The sequence below is a fragment of the Dermacentor albipictus genome, chromosome 8 (assembly GCF_038994185.2).
Source record: "Dermacentor albipictus isolate Rhodes 1998 colony chromosome 8, USDA_Dalb.pri_finalv2, whole genome shotgun sequence".
NCBI classification, from domain to species: domain Eukaryota; kingdom Metazoa; phylum Arthropoda; class Arachnida; order Ixodida; family Ixodidae; genus Dermacentor; species Dermacentor albipictus.
This window is the reverse complement of record NC_091828.1, coordinates 126,256,341-126,277,934: the sequence shown is the minus strand read 5'-3', so window position 1 is coordinate 126,277,934 and position 21,594 is coordinate 126,256,341. Positions and strand designations below refer to the sequence as shown.

The window sequence follows — 21,594 nt, the reverse complement described above, 5'->3', positions numbered from 1 at the left end:
CTATTACAGAGCACCGTAATGTTTCCGCCGCGTAGGCATGCTGAGCCAAGCGGAGCTTGTAAGGCAATTCGACAATAGGGCCCCAGAACGAGCTTCACCTCGGTGGCTGCTCAAATGACGGCTCGTCTGCCTGCGGACGAAGCCGCGTTTTAATTGGTCTTTTGCGCATCACAGGCCCCTGGCGGCGGCTCGATCAGACTAATGATAAAGTTCGAGCAACTTAAAGGGAACACGCCGTTTACTTTAAAAAAACTGTACTGACTAGACAGACACGTCCCTCGCAGAAGTCTTCCGTGAAGCTAATTGTCTGACGAGAAAGAAAACTCAGTTATATTGTTCCGAATTACCATCTGACGTTGGAATCCACAGATCATGAGTAAATGTTGGCTAAAAGCTAATGCGGTGTTCCCTGTCATATTGCGCACGACTACATTCGACTGGTTGCTACCGTGCTCCAAATCGATTTGCAGCGATGCGGAGCGTCCTGAAGAGTGGAACCGGAGAAAGCTGGCCACAGCCGAACGTTCTGCCTCTCTCCGAGCAATCTGAGCGGTCACGTGATCGAGATTCTGTCGGATCTCGGTCGCGCTATAGCGGCGCTCCCAGCTCGAAGTTGAGAGCGTATACCCGAGCGCTCTTAGCTGGAGCACAGCACTCTGGATGAATAGGGCGAATATGTTCCGAGCCCTCAATTTCGAACAGCCGAATGCAAACCGCTCCGCCGGAGCAGCTCTAGAGCGCTCGAAAGCGACCATTCTAATGTACCGTAACGCAAACTAATCTCGAAAGCACTGCGGTTCCCGGATTGTAGGCACCAAAAGCGACCGCTCAGGACATGACATGATGTCGTGGCCGCCACCTATCGCTGCGTTCGCAGCGGGAACCGCTAAAGCGGTACGTAGTGTCAGATTATGACGCGACTTCCGCGTTGAACAAGAGCATAAGGCGCCGTATTTTGGTAAGATGCCTTTATTTTTTTCATTTCTTATCGTCTGTCCTGCGAGTAGGCCATCCGCGGCGGTGTCCGAGCCAATAACGAAGGCCGATAAAAATGTAAAATGAAGTGTATCGTCAGAAAATGTGGCACCCGAACGCATACTCCGCCAGCCTGCGAGCGAGCTGAGACGCACATCTGCCCTTCAATGGTGTTGAAGCCAGACAAGTACCAACGTCAGTGCCGGTGACTGCTGTACAGTTTATCACGTGCTAGCGCGAGCTCAGAACGTTTGCTCCGAAGAAGGCAATGCGCAGTGAGGTAGTTGCCACCTCGAGTTGAGAAATTTCGTGTTTACCTTAAGATAGGCGAGCGCGTTCGACGTGAACAGAGGCAACTTCCTGGCATGGTCCCAAAGCGTCTTAAGGTGGTAAGTAGGCTTAACTATCAGCGCTGAAACGAATACGTTAAGCATTCTTGTGAGGCACCGTCTACGAGAACGCGGGCTTTTAGGAATGGGGCAGCGGCAGAGTTTGGTGGTAATGTCTTTTTTTTTTTCACATGCTATCGTAGCAGACGTAAGAAAGCAGGCATTGATTTGTTTGCTTGCAGTCCTTCTGTCCATTGTCTTGCGATCAGCCTGTACCATCCATGAGCCTGCTGGTGTAATGGCGCAAACAGTCCGACATCAACCCCTGTAGCCATAACTTGACCTTAAACCGTTCATCATCAGAGGTACCTGTTCATTTCACTAAACATGTGCACGGTAAATCCAGCGAATTCGACTGTAGCGTTTAACCGCATAAGTTTCCGTGTTGTTCTAGTAATTTTCGCCAAGCCATAATATCCTTAAATCATCCACAAGCAATTGACTGCTCAGGAAAGCTCTGCATCCCGTTCTAATAACTTTTCTTTTGACATTGTGGAAATGATTGTTGGATGCTGTAACATACGTGGCGCTGCGATTTGTACGCAGAAATGGTGCCGCGATAAGATTACCGTTAAGAGGCGTGTTCCATGTGTGCAAATAACGAAGGCAAAGTAAACCTGGCTTTGAGCACATGTACGCTTTCGTCGGCCAGTAAAAGGAGACTGATAACAAAATTGCGAGTTGCATAGGTGGTGCAAATTTATTTGCCAAAGGGCCATATCACAGTAACGTTGCACGAGGGATTACGAGTTGCAAGTTGCACCTACTTAAAGCGGCTCCAAAAGTTTTATATGGTGTACTTGAACTTCGCTGATATGTAAAATCAACCAGTTGTGTTCCTCAAAAGATACTGTAATGACAATACTGGGATCTAAGCGCTGATAAAATAATAGATAATGCATTCAAATACAATTGAAATCGCATACATAAGGTGTATGCGAGCAATCACTAAATCAAGAAAGAACAATTCGAATCATTGCATACTCGGGTTCAATTTGATAGAATAATATAACCGACTCAAGATGTACGGAACGCTCGTTGCGCCTGATTCCTTTTCGAGAATAAGGCTGCGTAAGAAAGCTGGAATTCGAGCATTCAAGTGGTACACGAAATCTCCGAACGTTGCTGGTAACTTTTCATACATACAAGTAATTTGACATCGAGAGCGTGAACTATTGCTCGATTAGGCTTGTTATCGTTTGCCGATTCCTTGACATTGTTATGAGACACCTTGAATTGAATAGATTTTTATACGTATACGCATCCGTGATATTTAAGCTGTGCTGCTGGAAGAAGCTTGACCCGTCGAATATTGAGGTTTGTCAACGTGTCCAACTGGTCGTATTTTGTTCAGCTTGTCTCCCTGAAAAAAAAATCAAATGTGGCATACAGTGCATGCTACATACAATCCGTGCGCTGGGTGCAGGTTCGCTTTACCTCACAGCCTAATCTCGCGTCTAGAACTTTGCCTCATTCTAAATTTAGGCCCATGGTACTGGCCATCTGCTTTGTTCTAGCACTGGCTGTGGTGTTGGGCTGCTGAGCACGAGGTCGCGGTACCGAATCCTGGCCATGGCGGCCACATTTCGGTGGGGGCGAAATGCGAAAACACCCGTGAGCTTAGATTTAGCTGCGCATTAAAGATCCCCAGGTGGTCGAAATTTCCGGAGTCCTCCACTACGGTGTGCCTCATAATCAGAAAGTGGTTTTGGCACGTAAAACCCCATATATTTTTTTTTTGTACTAGCATGCAGGCATACAGTAACGGCGGCCAACAGACAGATGTGATCGTACAGGGCAGTAATGCGCTGTAGCACGGACTCACGATAAGGAAATTTCGTACCTTCCGAAGATGCCTGCTTTGCAACGAAATACGAAGCAGTGCATTTGTGGGAACACTTGCTACTTCAGTACGTCTAGCAAATCCATTGGTGTAGCTAGCGCCAGTTTGCCTACGTTGACAGAAAGGTTAAAGTAACCAAACATAGCGAGAACCATTACATTCCTCCGTTCAGCGCAACTCCTTTTAGGTTGCCTGTACGATCGTCGACGACACATGTTCCATGTTATCGGCATATTGAAACTGGCGTTGCTACGAGTGTTTGCGAAAAGACACCTGGTTGCCTCGCCTCATCGCTGTGATGTCAGCCCGCCCGCGATTTTGACGGGTCAGGTGACCGCCACTAACCTTCCTGCACACATTACACAAGAGGCTGCCTGTACACCGGCGTGTCTGTTATCGGGTGCGAGTTATTGTTTTGTCACTGCAAACACGCGAATTTGTGACGCCAACAGGTCTGATCTCTTGCGTCGCAACATGTACCTTTGTTAGCAGCAGCGCACATCTTGTACGGTGTGAACAAGGACCCCGCCCTTCCTGCGTTGTAGAAAACCAAAAAAAGATAACGTGGGAGCGAAAAGAGGGTGTGCCAACTCGATACTCGATGGCGGTGGACTCGTATTGCATAAGTGCATACTGGGCACTAAACGTAAATTCATAAGGGTTGCATTGCGTAGATGTTCACTAAAGAGGGAAAAAAGTGACTTGCTAATGTAGGCTGTATGGCGACTTCTGCATGATTGTGAGAGATGGCTTGGAGAGCCATAAAAGACGTTAAAGCAAAATACTGGTCGCGAAGCACACTGAAGTTTTCTCATCAGCTCGCTGTGTCGTAATGCACTTCTTTGACAGCGTAGACACCTGTATTGGTTAATTGTTTACCACTAAAGAACGACCACATTGTATTTCAAAAGAATCCAAGGCTCAAACTCACCTGTTCTAGATGCTTTAGTCTGTCATTCTATTGAAATTGGCCCACATGCGAGAAAACACTTTGAAATCTGTGACTTCAAACAGGTACAACGGCGCTAAGGCTCCTGCGGCGATACTTCAAAGAAAAAGAAACTTCTGCTTGCATTTTTTTTTAATTCGTGAACGACGTTTTTCCACCAAACAATTGAAAATAGTCTTCAATTATTACTTTACCTATTTAAACTTATTAATGTTGCTCTTTTGTGTCGCTTTAAGGTGCGAGTGCAAACTGGGCCTACGACGTCTTTTTTGTACGCATGCGCATTTACGCTCTTGGAGAAAGAATGAGTGCGGGTGCTACTATGGTCTCTTTGGATATACGTGGTGTGGTACTGCAGTGGAAGCTACGCTGAAGTCAGGGCCGCGATCGTGCTTTACGTCTGCTTTACATCTGCTCAGTTTCCAGGATCGAAGCCCGCCTCGTAGCTTCCATTACAGAGCCGCGTTATTTTGAAGTTCAGTATGGTTAAATCCCCTTTTGATCTTGTTGGCGATGGTTGAAGGCGTTATAGTTCTCTTTACGCGCTTGACTGCCATGCACACTGATCAAACATTCTCGGCATTCGCCGAGTACCCACTACTTGTCCGGCATAGTCAAACGAGAGCAATGCAATTTCTGGCGGCCAAGTTTTTAATGGTATGGTTGCGCCATGCCTCGTGTGTTAAAATATATATATGCATGTTCGCTGCGCATCACGGATGCAGACAATGGGACCAGATGACGACACTGGTGATTGCTGAACCGCTCTCTCGATCTGTCCGAAATAGTTTTCTGTGCGACCACAACTCGGTTCGACGAGAACGACGGCGAAAAATTAACCGCATGAACTCTGTGGAGGACATATCGATAAATAAAACAGGCTAAAAGTAATAACGATAACACCTTCTTTTCTTTCTTTTTTCTTGAAGACTTTCACTTGCGGTACCTGCAGCACTTGTCAAGTTACACTTTCCCCGAGAAAGTAGTTGTAAGGGTTCTCTGTCTGATACCACGTTGCTACCCTTGCGTTGTTAATATGCTGTACGCGAGAAAATCACACAAGAAATCTGACAAGTATATTTAATACAAGTAAATGCGAGCCTGCCTTCTTACAATCCTCACTTCTAGCCTGCACTTCACTGCGAAAATAAGTGCAAATTATTGCGCCAGCTCATGCCGAAGCGGACCGTTTCCCGGTGGCTGATCAGAGAGTGCGAATAAGCAATTAAAAAAAAAGGCGCACGAGAACACTTGTCTAAAGAACAGAAGGACTATTTGTGAGAACCTGAGAGTGTGTGTGGTGTATGCCTGCTGTTCACGTGAGAATGTGTGCGTGTTCTCATCGTCTGCTTTTTACGCATGCGTCTGAGCTGCTAACACGAGTTTTAGAATCACGATCCTCGAAACTAGCAGACGGCGCTCAAGTTGACAGACGTATCAGGCCTAACTTCAGCGATCAGCGTCACGGGAGACCGTCGCAAAAGATGAGGAAGAAACAGAAATGAAGTAAAATATATAAAAAAGCAGGAAATAACACTCAAGAGCTCCCTTTAATTAACACCGAGAATAACCGTAGCCTTTCTTTCTTTCCCTATTTCTTTCTTTCTTTGGTGAATACTGACATTGTGAGTTTGACTTTTCGGCTTATACACTAAACGGACGCAGCACATAGAAGACAGCCACTGGTATTACAAAGTTCAGTTTCTTGCGTCTCGCCGTTTATATTTTTCAGGCCCTTTCAAAATAGAAAATAAGGAAAGGCCATCCCAAAAGCATTTTTAGGCGTTTCGAGTGCAACACCAGTGTCGTACGCGTTCCTGTCTGGACAGCCCGGGTGTCGACGCAGTCTGGTGAAGTTGTGCCAAATCAGTGATGCGACTCGGACGTTTATTACAGAGCAAGGTTTAAGCATGTTTGTTGTTCATGGGGACTTGGATCAACACCCTTCTTTCACTGACTGACTGATGTATTGTTTTATTTATAAAGAAAACAAAAGAAAAGAAGTACAAAAACTTCTGCCTCTGGTTGTCTCATTTCTCTCTGAAATCCGTTAAATCCATACCTCGAAATCCACGGCGTCACACTGACATGCCAGCGCTGTGATTGGGAACTTAAAAAAAAAAAAAACGAAGTTTGACGTTCAATTTTTTATACTTTTTTTAACCGCCTTCATCAAAATGAATGAAGGAGGTGTTTTTAAAGAACACTTAAGCAGTCTAAACTAATTTAGTTCGTCTACTTAATGCCCACTTATGAGGAAGTTTTGCCCCCAAGATTTCTACGCGTATGTAAATGAATAACAACGAAGAAATTCTTTTGCCCAATATCCACAGCACCGAATTTAATTGTCTGCCACATTAGAAAAACATTTTTGCTGCATTTGCAAGAAAGAAGTATCTCAATATTTTCGAGTAGTTTAATTATTCCGGCTACTTATGTTAAAAAAAAAGCCGGAAATGAAGAAATTTCAGGAGCTGAAGCATAAAGTTTACAATTCCATAAAAAAAAGAAACAAGACACTTCTGTAAACTGCACCTCTTTCTAGATCTAAAGTGGACAAATTTAGTACATTATATATAGAGGGCTTAATTAAATCAATAATTTGCAAGCATGACTTTTGGTGAAGCCAAACAATCTAACACTTTCCCGCAAACTGAAAACTAACAAAACACATTGGTCCGTGTTAGACCTTCTAGCATGTACGTGCTAAATAATTGAGGTCCAAGTTGATGATGAAGAGGTATAGGGTTCTAAAGATTTCTGCTCCCATTGCTTCATTTATGAGCTTCGCAATTGCTTCCAGTTGTATGATTGACTCATTTTTTGGCAGTCTATGCAAAAAGTTTACTCCTTAAATCAAACTTCTGCTTCCAAAATATCGGCATAATTAAACTTCCCTTTCTTTTAGTGCAACAAGTTGCATTCAGATCAGTTGAGCAGTTGTCTTTCTGCAGCGTTCCTACGCTCCACCTGCGTTTGAATAGGAAAATGAGAAGTTGATTTCGAGCTAAAGTCCTCAACGTCTGCGCAATGGCAGGTCTAAGCAGTGCTTGAAGCGCCACACCCACGTTGTGCTAAGGTGCATATAAAATTATTGCTTTGGTTCCCATTTTTACATGGGAGCACTCTGTTTCGTGTCACGTCTTATAACTCGTGTCAGAAAGGCAAGCTTAGTGTAACTTTGAGTGAGAGAACTTCATCGTTAGTGTTATTCGCAGGCTGCCACATAGAATAGTTACTCTAAGTGAAGAAGGAGCTGACTAGGCGAGTCGCTTCGTCAACACTCAATTCGCTGTGTCAAAGTAAGTAGCTTAGATATAAGTGATTAAAAATGATATGATTGTCAATGAATGGTCAGCAGTAAGTCTCTTAACTGCTCTTTTTCTTTAATTGAAAATGTTATAAGCCTTTCTGTGCTATTTGAAATGAAAACAGCCTATGGAAACCGCCAACGTTTCACCACTCACCACTTCACTGCCAAACGAGCAGTGCGTCGCTCAGATGTATTTTGCAATGCTGTCTTGTCTTCGGTCATGATAATCTGTCACGTTGTTATTTTTAAGATATTGTCTAAAATTACAAATATATGATGTATTCCACATAATACTTTGCTTTCCCGTGTAGCAGCACGCCGACAACGTTCACTTATTCAAATTGTCGCTAAATTCGCCTGTGTGACTGCGCAGCGTACTTATCCATGTGTACGCGATTCCCATGATAGATAACTGGAATGCAAGTAACGTGCGTTATCTAGAAGAGCCTTTAGCAAAAGCACAGCTACGCTGTATTCGAACAAGGATGGCAGTTTGCCAAGAGGACCGAGGCACGGACAGTTGTACTCACATTGTCGTGGTCCAGGGCCCAAGCCCGGGACCTACTGGGCTCCAGTACCAGCGCAGGTGAGTTTTCTTCTTCGAGTACGAGGTCATATGACTTCAGGGGGTGAGCTCTTTTGCTAATCAGCTTGCCAGGCTGTGTGCGTCCTTTCACCGACGTCGTAAGTAATGAATTAGTGATTTGGTGACAGGTTGCGTAAAAGAATAATAGAGTATACCTATTCACCACTGCGTAATGATCAGGGGTCTTTCTTCACAAGTAACAAGTCACTTTATTCAAAGAAAAAAGACTGCATCAAGCCCTCTGACGAGACCTTGTGACAACGGTAATTGTTTCAACAAGGTCAACGTGCGCATACCGTGGCTCATGCATGGCAAGATAGACGTGCAAGCCAGGCTGTGGACAGCTGTTTGGGATTGTCTTTAGCGCTGACGGAAAAGCCCAGTTGAAATGTGACACTGGATGTGCGCTTATATTAGGCGTTTTATGACAGCTGGCTGTTGGTACCTTCTGTGCTTCCTGCAAGGTGACCAGCGAAACATTATGATCATTAAAAAGGCAGCATACACAATCACCGCTGAGTATAAAGAGGGAAGTATGGGCAGACCGTAGAGGGCACCATATTTTCCCTCTTTTCCGCCTGCGCTACGTTAAATTCGTGGAGTGGCACTTCGAGCTGTGTAACATTGTTGGTGTGTACTGGATCTACGCCATCGATCTCCACTCAACAAAAATGCTTCCGGTCTCCTGTGTAGCAAAAGATTCAATGAGATTTCGCAAACGATCCAATTGTGTGTGTGTGTATGTATATATATATATATATATATATATATATATATATATATATATATATATATATGTATATATATATGTATATATATATATGTATATATAATATATATATATATATATATATATATATATATATATATATATATATATATATGTGTGTGTGTGTGTGTGTGTGTGTGTGTGTGTGTGTGTGTGTGTGTGTACGTGCGTGTTTGTGTGCATGTGCGCACATTCGTGTGCGTGCCTCTTTGAGTGCGGGTGTTTGTGCATGCGGGTGCGTTTTTGTACCCCCAAGTTCGGTGCGTTTTCTCCTTCTGTGTGTACGTGTCTTGTCTTTTGCTTTACCGCTCCACTCGAACAGCCTGCACAGGCGTGCGATGAGGCTCACATCTCCAGCTTTGCGTTAAAACCAGCACCTACCTTCCGCTATCGTGGCACTTTTTTTTACTTAAACACCTGTTTTATCTTCTGCGAACACTTCGTTTATTGGATGCGCTGGCATTTAGAAAACGCTCACGACACAGCCGCGAGCAACACAGCCGCATGGTTCGCATACCAAGACCACTTCAATATGATCCACATGAACGCGTCGGAAAGGCACGGCTATGTTGTTGCACTGACCGCAGCAGTGGCACTGTTAGCTTGTGGCTGACATAGGGAGCAGCCGTGATTGCCGAAAAGCACTGCCTTCCGGAGCTAACAACGAGCTCGTGGGTGATAAAAATCTGTCGCAGCAAAAATTGGCGCCTTTCTTGTGAGTTACGCAATAGTCTGCATCCAAGTTCCCTTCGCTTTCTGTAAAAAAAAAAGAGACATAAAGAGACCCCATCTATTGGTCACCTATTGCCGTCATTGACTCAAGAACGCAAGTGCGCACTTCAGTAGCAGAAACAGGAATTGCGCAGAATGGTGGTAAAAGCGAGTTCAGTCGGAATTAGCGACGAAAATTACCGCGTGGCAAAAATGCGATTATTTGAAGTTTCATTTCTTGCGGAGTACAATCAGCATGATTATATGAAAAATGAGCTCACTAGCGCTTGCCGCAGCGGGAGACGTGGACTTCTGCGGACTGTTCGCCATCCGGAGGTTTCAATCCTGGACGCAGTCAAATTCCGTCACATCGTCTATTCTGCAATGGCGGCGTTTAGGAGCGGCAGCAGCCTCACGACCCATCAGAAAAGTCAAGACGGTGAATTCGACAATATGACGCTTATTGCCAATACCATGTCCAGAGCGCCACTCCAGGAGAGCGGCACGGCCTGCTGCTTTGTAGCACAGCGGTGTTCCTAACTAACCTACTAGCACGTTTTTGAGCAGCCTGTTCGGAAACGCCGGTTGCAAAGCTGCTATTTCACAACATGAGAAGGCGCGCTTTCGCGTTTCCGAACAGTTTTTGGCTATTTAAACAGACTGTTTTAGGCTTGTAGCGCAGCTCGGAAGAGCAAAAAAGAAAGGAGGTAGGAGTAATCAAAGGGAACGGAAAACAGAGTGCGCACATTGTGTTGTTTATTGTTTTCCACTCAAGTGCGGAAAACGTTACGCTGGTCAAACTGGCCGATGTCTGAATGACAGGCTGCGCGAACATGGTTACAATGCCAAGAATTGTATTACAGCTGGGGGGTTTCTTGCGCAGCACTGCAAAACGTGTGGTTGCGAACCTGTCTTAGAGGAATGCGTCATTCTTGGTCGCAGTCTTAATAAGCTCACAAGAGAAATCATCGAAGCAAGGGCTATCATTGGTCTGGGCCATGCATGTGTAAGCTCACCTTCATTATCATTATCAAGCAATGAATTGGCCTATCTCCTACTGCAGCCACAGGCTGTCTGAATATGTTACCACTTGGTTACTATCGGTTTTTTTGCTTGGTTTCTTTGATATCTCTTGATGTCATATGGTTTGCCGAGTGTATAAGTAGTCTTGTGTCATGAAATAAACCACCAGTTGGAAGTTAGCGCTCACTCTGTTTTCCGTTACCTTTGATTACCCCTACCTCCTTTCTTTTTTGCTCTTCCGAGCTGCACTACAAGCCTAAAACAGTCATGACATACCAACTCGCCCAAACTGCCACGCTTTTGGCTATTTAAACAATCCGCAGCTCGAGCTTGGGCACGCGCTCGCGAGTACCGTTTCATACTTCTGGCACTGTATACAAACATTAACGAAATATTTCTTTCTGCGACTTGTTAGCGTCCACCAGATGAAATCGAGTGGAAGAAGTCCACAAGAAAGACCAAAGCTTACGGACTGAACAGTCAGCGCTTTCTTCTTTTTTTTTTTTAGACCGCAGCATTTACACGTTCTGGGATCACTGATGCCTCGTTACTCCGAATAGGCGTGTTATGCGAGCACGACGTTCATCTCCACTGCAGGCGAGGTCCTTGATGAGCTCTCGCTTCCACGTGCCGACAGCAACAGCACGCCGTGGGACCCGGCCGCGTACGGGGCTTTCCGGCAAGCCACGCGCGAACTCGGAGCAGACGACGTGGCTCGACGGTCACCGCCCGATGATCTGCGGCGCGTCGTGCAAATCGGGCAGCCCCTTGCGCTTGCGCGAGCAGACGATAAAGGTGATGCCGATGACGATGTACATGCCGAAAACGATCCAGGCGAAGTAGTAGGAGAAGCCAAAGTTCCAGCGGCAACCCTTGGGCAGCCGCGAGGTCAGGTAGCGCTCCTCGTAGGTGGCCGAGTTGTTCTCCACTTCCATCACCACCATCATCACGCCGGCTGCGATGGGTGAAAAGCGTTAGATCGCTGCCGCTGTGTGCACGATCACTGGCAACGCTATCGTCATAAGCACCCCCACCGCTAAGCTAAACCCGCGGCACGAGAAACACTTCTCCCAGTCCTCTGAGTTCTAGAAAAACGAGCGGCAGCCCTCAGCTTACACCTGCCAGAAGAACTGCGCAACGCGATATATCCAACCGACGGCGACTACCCGGTAATCTGACGTACAAAGCTTCAACTATTTATTCAGAAGTTGCCTCTGGACAGAATTTGAAACCCTGAGCCGCGATCGTCGGGCACGAGTCCTCTTCTTCTTAGTGCACACGAAACAGTACTTGGAAAATAAGAAAAATGGCGCAGTTTAACCCGCGCCAATGTCTACAAACCATCTGTGGTGTGTGTGTGTGTACGTGCGTGGGTTTGTTTCTGTACCGGCGCGCGTACAATCGGTGTCAAGTTTACGGGACACAGGATTACGGGGGAAAAAAAGTTGAACGCCCGCGAAGCCCGGCCACACAACCTCGAATTCAGAGTTACATATTGCAATAGTTTGTGTTACTGGCGCATTGATTTATTCAATTAACAATCTTCATGCACAACGCAAATTCATAATTTCCACGGAACAAGTGTTCCGAAAACATTTAATGCCGACTGTATGGTTTAAACTAAGGTAAAGAAATTCTTTGGTTTTACGGGCCAAAACCACGATCTGATTATGAGGCAAGTCGTAGTGGGGTACTCCGGATTAATTTAGTTCAAGACGCCGTCTTTGACGTGCCTTCATTGTACGGGACACGGGCATTATTGCATTTCGTCCCCACTGAAATGCGGCCGCCGCCACCGCCGGGATTTGATCCCGCGACCTCGTGCTTAGCAGCGCAACGTTACAGCCGCTAATTAAGCCACCAGGGCAGGTCCGACTGTACGGTGCGCGCGTGTGCGCGTGCCAGTCATACTTTTTCGCTTCTCTCACTCCAGTTGAAATGTCGAGCCCTTCAAGCAGTATAGACTCGTTGCGAACCTTCAAATGCGCGCGAAACTGTGCCCTCTCAATCTCCTGTCTCTCTCTTTTCATCCATGTACCCTTTCCCCAGTGCAGGGTAGCAAAGCGGAAGTGCGTCTGGTTAACCTCCCTGCCTTGCCTCTCATCTAGTTCTCTCTCTCTCTTTCTCAAGCACTATAGTCAGCTTAATGTCGATGTACCTACATGTACGTGTATTTCACTTCCTCATGTGGACAGGACGTTGTCCACAGACGAGAAAACAAAAAAGGAAATACAGAATTCGTCCCTCCGGCTTCCTCGCCACAGATGGACACCGGGGCAGCGAAATCACCGGCCAAAGTGCCGTGGACTGTCCGCGTGGAGTATTTGTCAATGCCTCGAGACTACACCGCTGCCGAGTGGTTCCGAGCAAACGCGGCCTGGCATCATACGAGGCCAACCACGTGTACTGGACGAGTGCCAATTCTCGCTGTCGCTTTCTCTTTCGCTGCGGCAGCGAAGTAGGCAGGGATCTGTGCGTCGCAGCCTCGAGGCACAGGCATTGTGTCTTCCGTGATAGCGTTCAAGTCTAAAAACATTTTACACAGTTTGGAGCTTATCTTGTTCCCGAACAGCGTCGTCATATATCTACGTGTATTTGCTTGCTTTAACATTTATTCAACACCCTGCTCTCGCAACTTCCCCGTCAGGAAATCTGTCACACTCCTACACGTATGCCGTTCCTGACTTGAGAGTACTGGGAGCTAACATAGATGACGATTATTCGTTAGGGACAACGTAAGCTCCAAATGGCGCACATTTTTCTGAGAGGGCAGAATTTTCATACAAAGGATCTTGGGGCCGTATTACTGTTATCTCAAAGAACTAGTTAAGGATTTTTTCTCGATTTTCGCAGAAAGCTAGGCTAGTTGGTATTTATTTATCGTAGGCATATCGAGCGCTTCCGGGGAAAAACACAAAAGAAAACGTGACAGCGGCCTTCCTGTCTTGTTTGCGTTCCTCTCGTCTTTGTTCCTGTGTTCCATCAGTGTGTTTTTTTTCCCCGGAACGCTATGTTGCAGATCTCATTAATTATTTACAGGAACACTGTTTTGGCTGCTGGTATATTGGTGCGGTCATTTTAGCGGCTCTTATCCTTGTTCATTGCGTGCAGGATTTTACGAATTGTCGGTGCTGTTTTGTTCTTTATCAGGAATATTATTCTGTTTCACATTCACTAGTATAACCAAGTTGTATGTAAGTTGTATGTTGAGTTTACATTTGCTATGACCCTATGATCATTATATTATGTCCTTATCAGTGTATTTTTTTATGTGTAGTTGTATTCAATGTACGGGTATTGGGGCCCTCGTCAGGCAATTGAATCTGCCTTTAGCCCCTTCATCCCAGCCTTTGTATGTCCAAATAAACAAAGAAATTGAGACAGTCTTGCGCTGTGTCACTCGCATAGCGAATAGGTGCTACTTAAGACAACGTTCTTCGAAGTGGACACGTCTATTGCTCTAGCAGTAAGACTTTGTAAACATTTTGTTTATGACGTTTTCCACTTCGATCTGTGTTGAGGCTGAGCCAACTATTTATGGCAAGCGTTGGCAAGCAACCACAAATGAATAACTGCAGAAGGGGTTGGTAAGTCGACAGAGGGTTGAGATGGTTTCGTGGCTGCGATGAGCAAGTTTGCGAACGAACGATAGAATCTGTGACTGTGATTATTGATAGGGCAGAATTGATGCGTTCCGTAGTATTATGGAATAATCTTCCTGCAAATGTATGAAGCATTCGAGAGGCTTCAATCTTTAGGAAACAGCTTGATACTTACTTACCTTGCGCTAGAAGTGTTTTTCTGGCTAAAGATATCCTGTTTATGCACCTTCAGCAAGGGTTTCGTCCTTAAAATTTGACATGTTTTTTTTTCTGATTGTACTTTCTTACTTTCCAAGGCTTCTTCCTTGTCCTTCTTTCTGCTGCACAAATTTTAAATTGCTCCTTGTTAAAATATATACCCTCTCCTCCACATTTATTGTTCTCATGTGGGAAGCCATTAATTATTATTAAACATCTGCGTAAATATGCAAAAGCGGACGTTACCTAAGAACCATCTGCGGTAGCTCAGTGGCTAAGGCACTGCGATGCTAAGCTCGAGGTCGTGGGTTCGATCAGGTCGCGGCAGCCGCATGTCGACCGGGCGAAATGCAAACACGCTTGTGTATTTAGACCTGGGTGCACGTCAAAGAAGCCTAGGTGGTCGAAATTAACCCGAAGTACCTCAATATGGTATGCCTCATAATCAGATCACGCTTTTTGCACGTAAAACTTAGAATATAATTTAATTTACTTCAGCTGAGTAGAAACGCGAGAATGAAAAGAAGAAACGGGCGAGTCAATTGTACATAAGACAAGACTACCAGTAGGCTCAAAAAATGATGTTACTGCCGTTGCTCGGTTGAGGTATGAGTGGGTCGGGTGAGTGGGTCGCGATTGAATGGGTCGCGATTGAATGGGTCCCGATTGAATGGGTCCCGATTGAATGGGTCCCCATTGAATGGGTCCCGATAGAATGGGTCGCGATTGAGTGGGTCGGTTGAGTGGGTTGGGTTCAGCAGTTGAGTGCTCAAGCATGTGTTGGTGGCGTAGCATGGTGAGACAGTGCCGCAAAGGGAATAAAGAAAATAATATAGAGCAAAGAGGTCGGTTAAGTCTCACCGCTGATGAAGTGCACCCCTCCTGCGAGCCTCTTGAACATGTACCGGTGCTCCTTGAAGGTGTACACAGAGAATCCGATGCCCATGAGCAGCATGACGAGGCTCAGGGTGCAGAAGGCCACCTCCGAGCGGGTGTATTCTGCGATGGTGGGGCCCACACGCACGCAGAAGCAGGACAGTCATTTTTCGGTCACAAGGGATGCCACGGAAGAGCTTTCATGGTCGTGACGTATTTGCGTATTTCTACCCCTTTTTAATACGATAATGCACTTCATTTTTTGTTAGATTAATGTGTTCCTCTTCCAGTAATGAAGCTCAAGGACTATAAGTATATTATCTGCCACAGGCGATCACTTGGAACCCCGTTAAGGTTCAAAAGGAAGCGCCTGATACAGCATTAAAAAAAGAACGCATAGCTTTACTGCGGGAATAAATAAATGCTCATAGTGCGCCGATGTAAAGGCAAACGCCTTATTTGCATTCTCTAGCGTAAAATTGCTTCTTACACTTAAATGAAAAAGAAATCCACTTGACGTTTCCTGGAACGCAAAATCTATGTAGAACACAGCGTTAAGTGTTTTTTTTAATGACGCTTCTTAAGTAGTTGTCGACTAAATAGCTATCCTAAAGGTGCTTACTTTCTTTGTGTTCATTTCCTTTACTGAACAACATTATCATCATTAGCCACGAAAGAGCCTATGTTGGTGTGTTTAGATGTAAATGACATCACCGTTTAAAAACTAGATAAAATCACCTACCAAGAATTGTGCGGTCAATCTCCATGTCATGCCGGATAGCTTCCTCCGACGGGAACACGCTGAAGAAGGAGCAGGAGCCTGCATGATTTAAAGGAGGGGAGGGGGGAGTTAAAAAAAAAAGTTCCTCTAGAGAAATAAACCCGGACTAATTTTCAGCTTAGCGGGAACTAAAACGCATCTTCAACCCTAAACACACTTGTCTACAGCGGTTATGCTGGTAAGCTTAGGTGGCTTTGGGTTGGGTTCAATTTGTTTAGCTTAAGTCGGGTTTCGTTACGCTAGGTTAGGTTGGGGTGCGTCCAAGTTGGCCTATGGTAACTTAGGTTAGAACAAGTTGTATTATGTCAGGTTTGGTTAATTATATCACATGTATTGAGATAAACCAATAAACAATCAATCAATCAATGCGCGGTAGCCTTCGTTCACATGGAATGATGGAGGTCGCCATGCCGAGACAAGTTGTCTCCTCCCCAAGGCAGCGCCTACCTGACAGGCAGGAATGTATTCTACAAACGTCTTCATTAACAAAAAAAAAAAAATAGCCGCCCACCTCGGACGATTTTACCGTCGGCTCATTTCTACTAATAAAGTTTATTCCTCCTCCTCCTGTAAACGTGGAGTAAGTAGGAAGGGTAGAATCAAGTGGCGCGTAGGGTTCACTGAAGCAGCTCAAGCTAACCGCCACCAAAATCCGACAAAATTTAACGCGGAAACCGCCAATTTGGTATCATTGATTCGCTCACTCTGCTCGGCTCCGGGTGTCCCATTGGGCATGGCTGGCGCAGTGGTCCGGCACATCCGGAAGAGGCCCATGTTGGCGTACAGGAAGAAACTCTTGGTGCGGTTCACATACACGGAACCCGACTCGGGCACCACTACGGTGACCCATTGTTCGGTGCCGATGCAGATGATCCACAGGAAGAAGCCCAGCATGGCGGCCAGAGTGGCCCACAAGAGGGCGCGTCGCTCGCTCTGCAGCACCGCCTTGGGGTCCTCTTCCGGCCCGGCCGCGGCCTCCTGAAATCGGCGCTCGCGTTTCGACCGGCGGCTGCCGGTCTTGCTCTTGCTGCTCTTGGTGCTGGTCCTCGACTTCTTTGAGGAACCCATGATTCAGGGACGATAAAGGCAGCCCACGAAGACAGCAGACCACGATACCGTGAGACGACACACGAAAACGATGTGACCACCAGACGACGAAAACCGTAAGACGACGCAAGCAGACCACACAACCACCAAACGTCACAAGGAGACGACACGACAGGGTAGACTACACATAACAAGTTCAGAAAGGCACGTTAGCTCTAACGACGGCAGTGGACGTGCTGCGAGTTAACTCCACGTGTTGCACGGCTCTCGGTGAGCAAGGTGAAGCACGTGCCATTAACGGTGATAAGCTGTCAGTGTCTGTATTTATGCAGATGGCGGCACAGTCGCATTCGCCGAAGTATCACTTCACGAAGACCGTGAGAGTTTGCGGGTGTAGACAAAAGTGGCTACTGAACAATACAGAAGGCTGTAAAATACAAAGTATTTGCGACAAAATAATATTTCATTGGTCACAAAAGGCGATAAAATCGCAAACACAGTTACGCGAACCACCCGACAGCCGTCCCCTAAGGAAGGAACCGACGGTAGGACAGTTACCCCTGCTGTGACAAGTTCGCGCGAACAAAGCTGTTTGCGCTACAAACTACAGTCTAAGTAACAAACTTCTGCTCATATTACCTTCAAAAACATATCAGTGCACCTGGTAATGTGAAAGGCTTGCGTGGGACTTAAGCAGTGACTCAAGCCGCAGCAAGACCTTGATGCTCCAAGTTAGCAACGCTTAACAGCACTAGCTTTGTGAAGCCTTTAGCACATACAAAAAATAGTAAATCAGATAGCTGAACCTTTACTGGTCAATGTCGCCGTCCCGGGCAACCTTGAAACGGCGACAGCCTACACCAGGTGGTGGATATGAAAGATGTGACAGGCTCTTGACAAAATCTCTCGCTGCAATTCTACTGAGATTTCCGATAGGTTCTCCGTAGGGCATCAAGAGGCCTTCTCGATGGGCATCAGGTGCTTTGAGTATCAAGAAAGATGGCTACGACGAAGAGAAATCTATAGATACGCCCACATGGGCATAGTCCATCGGTGACAACAGAATTGGTCCGGTGCGCAAGCCGTTGTCTTGCTTTTCAAGAAGCCTCGTTGCTGAAGAGCTCCACAGCTCCAGATTTACGCCATCCTGCATATAAGAAAATTGCAGGAGATGTTAGAGTACCTTTAAGAAATTTATATAAAAATATGCAATAAGCGACCTAGGAAGTCCTGCGCCACCTAAACGAAAACGTTTTATCCCACTGGGGCTGCAGTGTCCATAAAATTGCTGGTTCTCCCCATTCGAAATACATGGTTTCGTGCGTTGAAACATTGTATAAAAGAAATAAGGTAAATAAGCAAACAAACTAGCTAGCGAGATACCCAAGTCAAGCTACCCCTACAGTCAAACATGGTGTCTATATGATGTTACAAACCACGTTAAAAAGTGGTAGGCAAAGCTGGCGCATATCCCGCAGCAAGGGCAGATCATGTGACACCGGTGTGCAAATGCGCCTTTGTGCGTGCCGTATGCAGAGCAGCAGAAGACGTGGCGCCTTGCCATTGTCCCCGTCGGGCTGCCACAGTGGGCCGAGCTCCAAAACCACCGCAGCGCAACGCCTTGTCTCGTCTGGGCATCCGCACGAGCGGGCCACAAAACACCGACGTGTCCCGGGGTCAGTGCTATTTCGGATTGCAACGATGGAACGCGACTGCCGAGCCTGTGCTGGGCTGTCGCGCGCGACCAGCGTGACTTCACTGTTGTTATCCGGGTTTCATGCGAGCCTTGAAAGCAGGCGTCCTGTCCTCGAAGCAAGGAGTCAACTCTCGGTGGAATATTAACCCCGTTACGAGGGCTGACGTTCGACCGTGTAGGTATATATGGAAATGCAGCAGGTGTTCAGCGCTAGAGGAACGTGGAAGAAAAAGACGGACGCAATACGAGCGGTCGCCTTGTCCTTCTTTTTTGACCCCTTGTTTTCAAGCGTTTCATAGCTGTTTAACCCGTTCAGTTACGAATCACGACGAACTCTCTATGAATGTGACTCCTTGTGAACAGCGCGAAGAATGGGACTATAGGATAGACAAGCGCAAACGCAGACTATCAACAGGTATTTATTTGTAGCACGCACGCACATGCACACGCACCACATGTGTATAGATGGTGCACAAACTCCCAATATTAAACAGAATACGATGCTTACATTGCCAGAAACAGACAACGCAGAACGAGATTCCACGGTGAAACGAAGACGGAGCACATTGGTCACGTGCTCAAACGAATAATCGGTTCAAGTACAGTCCAACTCGTCGTCGCTAAGCAGACTAAATCAAAGGCAGGCTAAAGCGCGTGTTGCTCCTCATGTGAATCCCGTACACCTCGAAAATTTCTCTCTTTCTTTGATGCTTGTACTTCCGGAGGATTTCTCACTCGTCAAGATGGGGAGAGCTGCGGCGCACGACGATGGCCCGGGCTTCTTGAATAAGGTTTACTCTCTCTCTCTCTCTCCCTCTCTCTCTGGGATGGGGAGGTCTCGGTATGCCCCGTCCTGAGTTGAGTGTCGAAGCATTTTTCCTTAGACGGTCGCTCGCTAGGCGGCCCCGTAGATTTGTAGTTTAACGAAGCACACATTAAAACACAGCAACGTGTCTTCGAACGGGTTTCGCCAACGTGTTTTGCCGGGAAAGCATTAAAAATTCACGTCCTTCAAATGTATTATTCTTTTTTTTATCACGCGAAATGTGACGATAGCGTCTCCGACTCTACGTGACGTCACGTTCTGGAGCGTGCCTTCAGGTGGTGCCCATACATCGTAACCTCCCCCCCCCACCCCTTCCCTTAGTGACGGCGCCCCCTCAGAGTAATGAAAACCGATGGACGCGTACGGCATCGAAAGGAGAGGAAAATAAACTTCGTAACGGCTCCGGCGTTGGCGCCAATATGGGTCGCTCGCGGTGTATATCGTGAAGCACGTCAGGAAGCGATATGAAAGCATTACATTTTTATTAAGAGCCTGTCCGACTTCATAACGGTGCGACAAAGTTCCGCATGGCCTCCGAGAGATTGCGGCGTTCCGTCATTTCTAGTGGAACATTACAGCGTTCTAGCGACACGGACGCAGAACAAAAAGAAGCCGGTGTGCTATATCTTCTACTCAAGTTTATTTCGAAAGTTTATTTGGTGGGAAATTATGTAAACTAGTCTTATTTCAAGAAGAGAAACTTTCGCTGCTCTGAGCCTGAGTTAGTTCTATTTCTATCGAATTGAAGTTAGAACGTCGATTTATTTATTTATTTATTTATTTATTTATTTATTTATTTATTTATTTATTTATTTATTTATTTATTTATTTATTTATTTATTTATTTATTTATTTATTTATTTATTTATTTATTTATTTATTTATTTTAACGTCGGGAAACAACACTTTGGCTATGAGAGACGCCTCCAAATTATATAGATAACCCGGGGGAGGGGGGAGGCAGTATTTTGTAAATGTCCACCCAGCATTTCGTCTTCCGCTGGAGTTCTCATTGGCTGAGCTGAGGTAAGCGATAGAAGGATGGCAGGCGCCCCCAGCCAATCAGCCCTTCAGCAGCAGACGACATGGACATGTCCACTTGGTGGATACTTTCAGAATAGCCCCCTGTAGTTCTTTAACGTGCAACTAAATCTAAGCACACGAACGTTTTTTTTTTTTAATTTAACACCTATCAAAGTGCGGACGTTGTGACTAGGAATCGAACCCACAACCCCACGCTATGCAGAAGAACGCCATCCACAGATTCACCGCGCCGCTTAGAAGAGTACGACAGCTCTCGGAGTACATACAAAGCAGGCACTTCGGCGTCGGCCTTTTTCAAAACCTTCTTTAGCCGGGCTCGCGTACGTGTACGTGAACCAAGATCACTTTCTCCTCGATCAGCGCCGTCGTGGCGTAAAAAGTCGTGCGGGAATGTTGTGGCTACATTTGTTTTATTGTACTCAGAAAAGGTTTGCGAGAAAACTTGAGACGAATCTTTGGTGCAGATCGAGATGCACTCTTGCTGCTTGTTGGCCGCGAAGAAGAAGTCTGACGCAGGTCGCGAGCTTTGGCCACCTGTGATGATGTTGCATTGCAAGCGCTGTGAAATTTTCATCGCCGTCTTCGACGTATGCTACGACTCCTGTAGTGCACACTCAAGATGTAACGCTTGTATTTCACGAAACTTCTGTCTGCTTGCTCGCTTGTTTTGGTTTGGCTATTTGGTTATTCGTTTGCGCCTTTGTTCGTACCAACGTTTGCCGAATTATCGAGAAATCTCTTTGAAGTGTCGATATATCTCTCCGCGGAGACACCCGTTTATTTATTTTTTCAACGAATGTAGCTTCACTGTAGGCAAGTGGATGTCACTGTCGCCCCTGCGCAGCCGTAGTGAAGAAGCGCTGCGCAACGTTGAGGAGCGGCAGGGCGAACCAGAACGCTTTTTTTCTTCTGAAAGAAAGAAAACTAAAAATGAAGTCCGGTTACTATAACATGGCGTGGTGCTAG

General features: G+C 46.1%; 1 protein-coding gene and 1 long non-coding RNA gene across 3 annotated transcripts in view; one reads left to right on the top strand and one right to left on the bottom strand.

The window, feature by feature from the left end:
• The first annotated feature begins 711 nt into the window (after window positions 1-711).
• Window positions 712-13,609, top strand: LOC135921895 (uncharacterized). 2 transcript variants are annotated; one of them, XR_011508143.1, is made up of 2 exons: window positions 712-1,364; window positions 12,754-13,609. It is a non-coding gene; the product is annotated as an uncharacterized lncRNA (long non-coding RNA). The 2 variants fall into 2 exon arrangements; XR_010570668.2 differs by lacking the exon at window positions 712-1,364 and adding an exon at window positions 7,374-7,458.
• Window positions 11,032-21,594, bottom strand: part of LOC135921894 (voltage-dependent calcium channel gamma-8 subunit) — a 56,886-nt gene continuing 46,323 nt past the window's right edge. Inside the window, exons 2-5 of the mRNA XM_065456303.2 lie at window positions 16,720-18,209; window positions 15,977-16,054; window positions 15,220-15,357; window positions 11,032-11,513 (exon numbers count right to left, since the gene is read on the bottom strand). Coding sequence (XP_065312375.2) covers window positions 11,281-11,513; window positions 15,220-15,357; window positions 15,977-16,054; window positions 16,720-17,083 — 813 coding nt within the window. The 5' untranslated portion in view covers window positions 17,084-18,209 and the 3' untranslated portion in view covers window positions 11,032-11,280. The remainder of the gene's footprint in view (window positions 11,514-15,219; window positions 15,358-15,976; window positions 16,055-16,719; window positions 18,210-21,594) is intronic.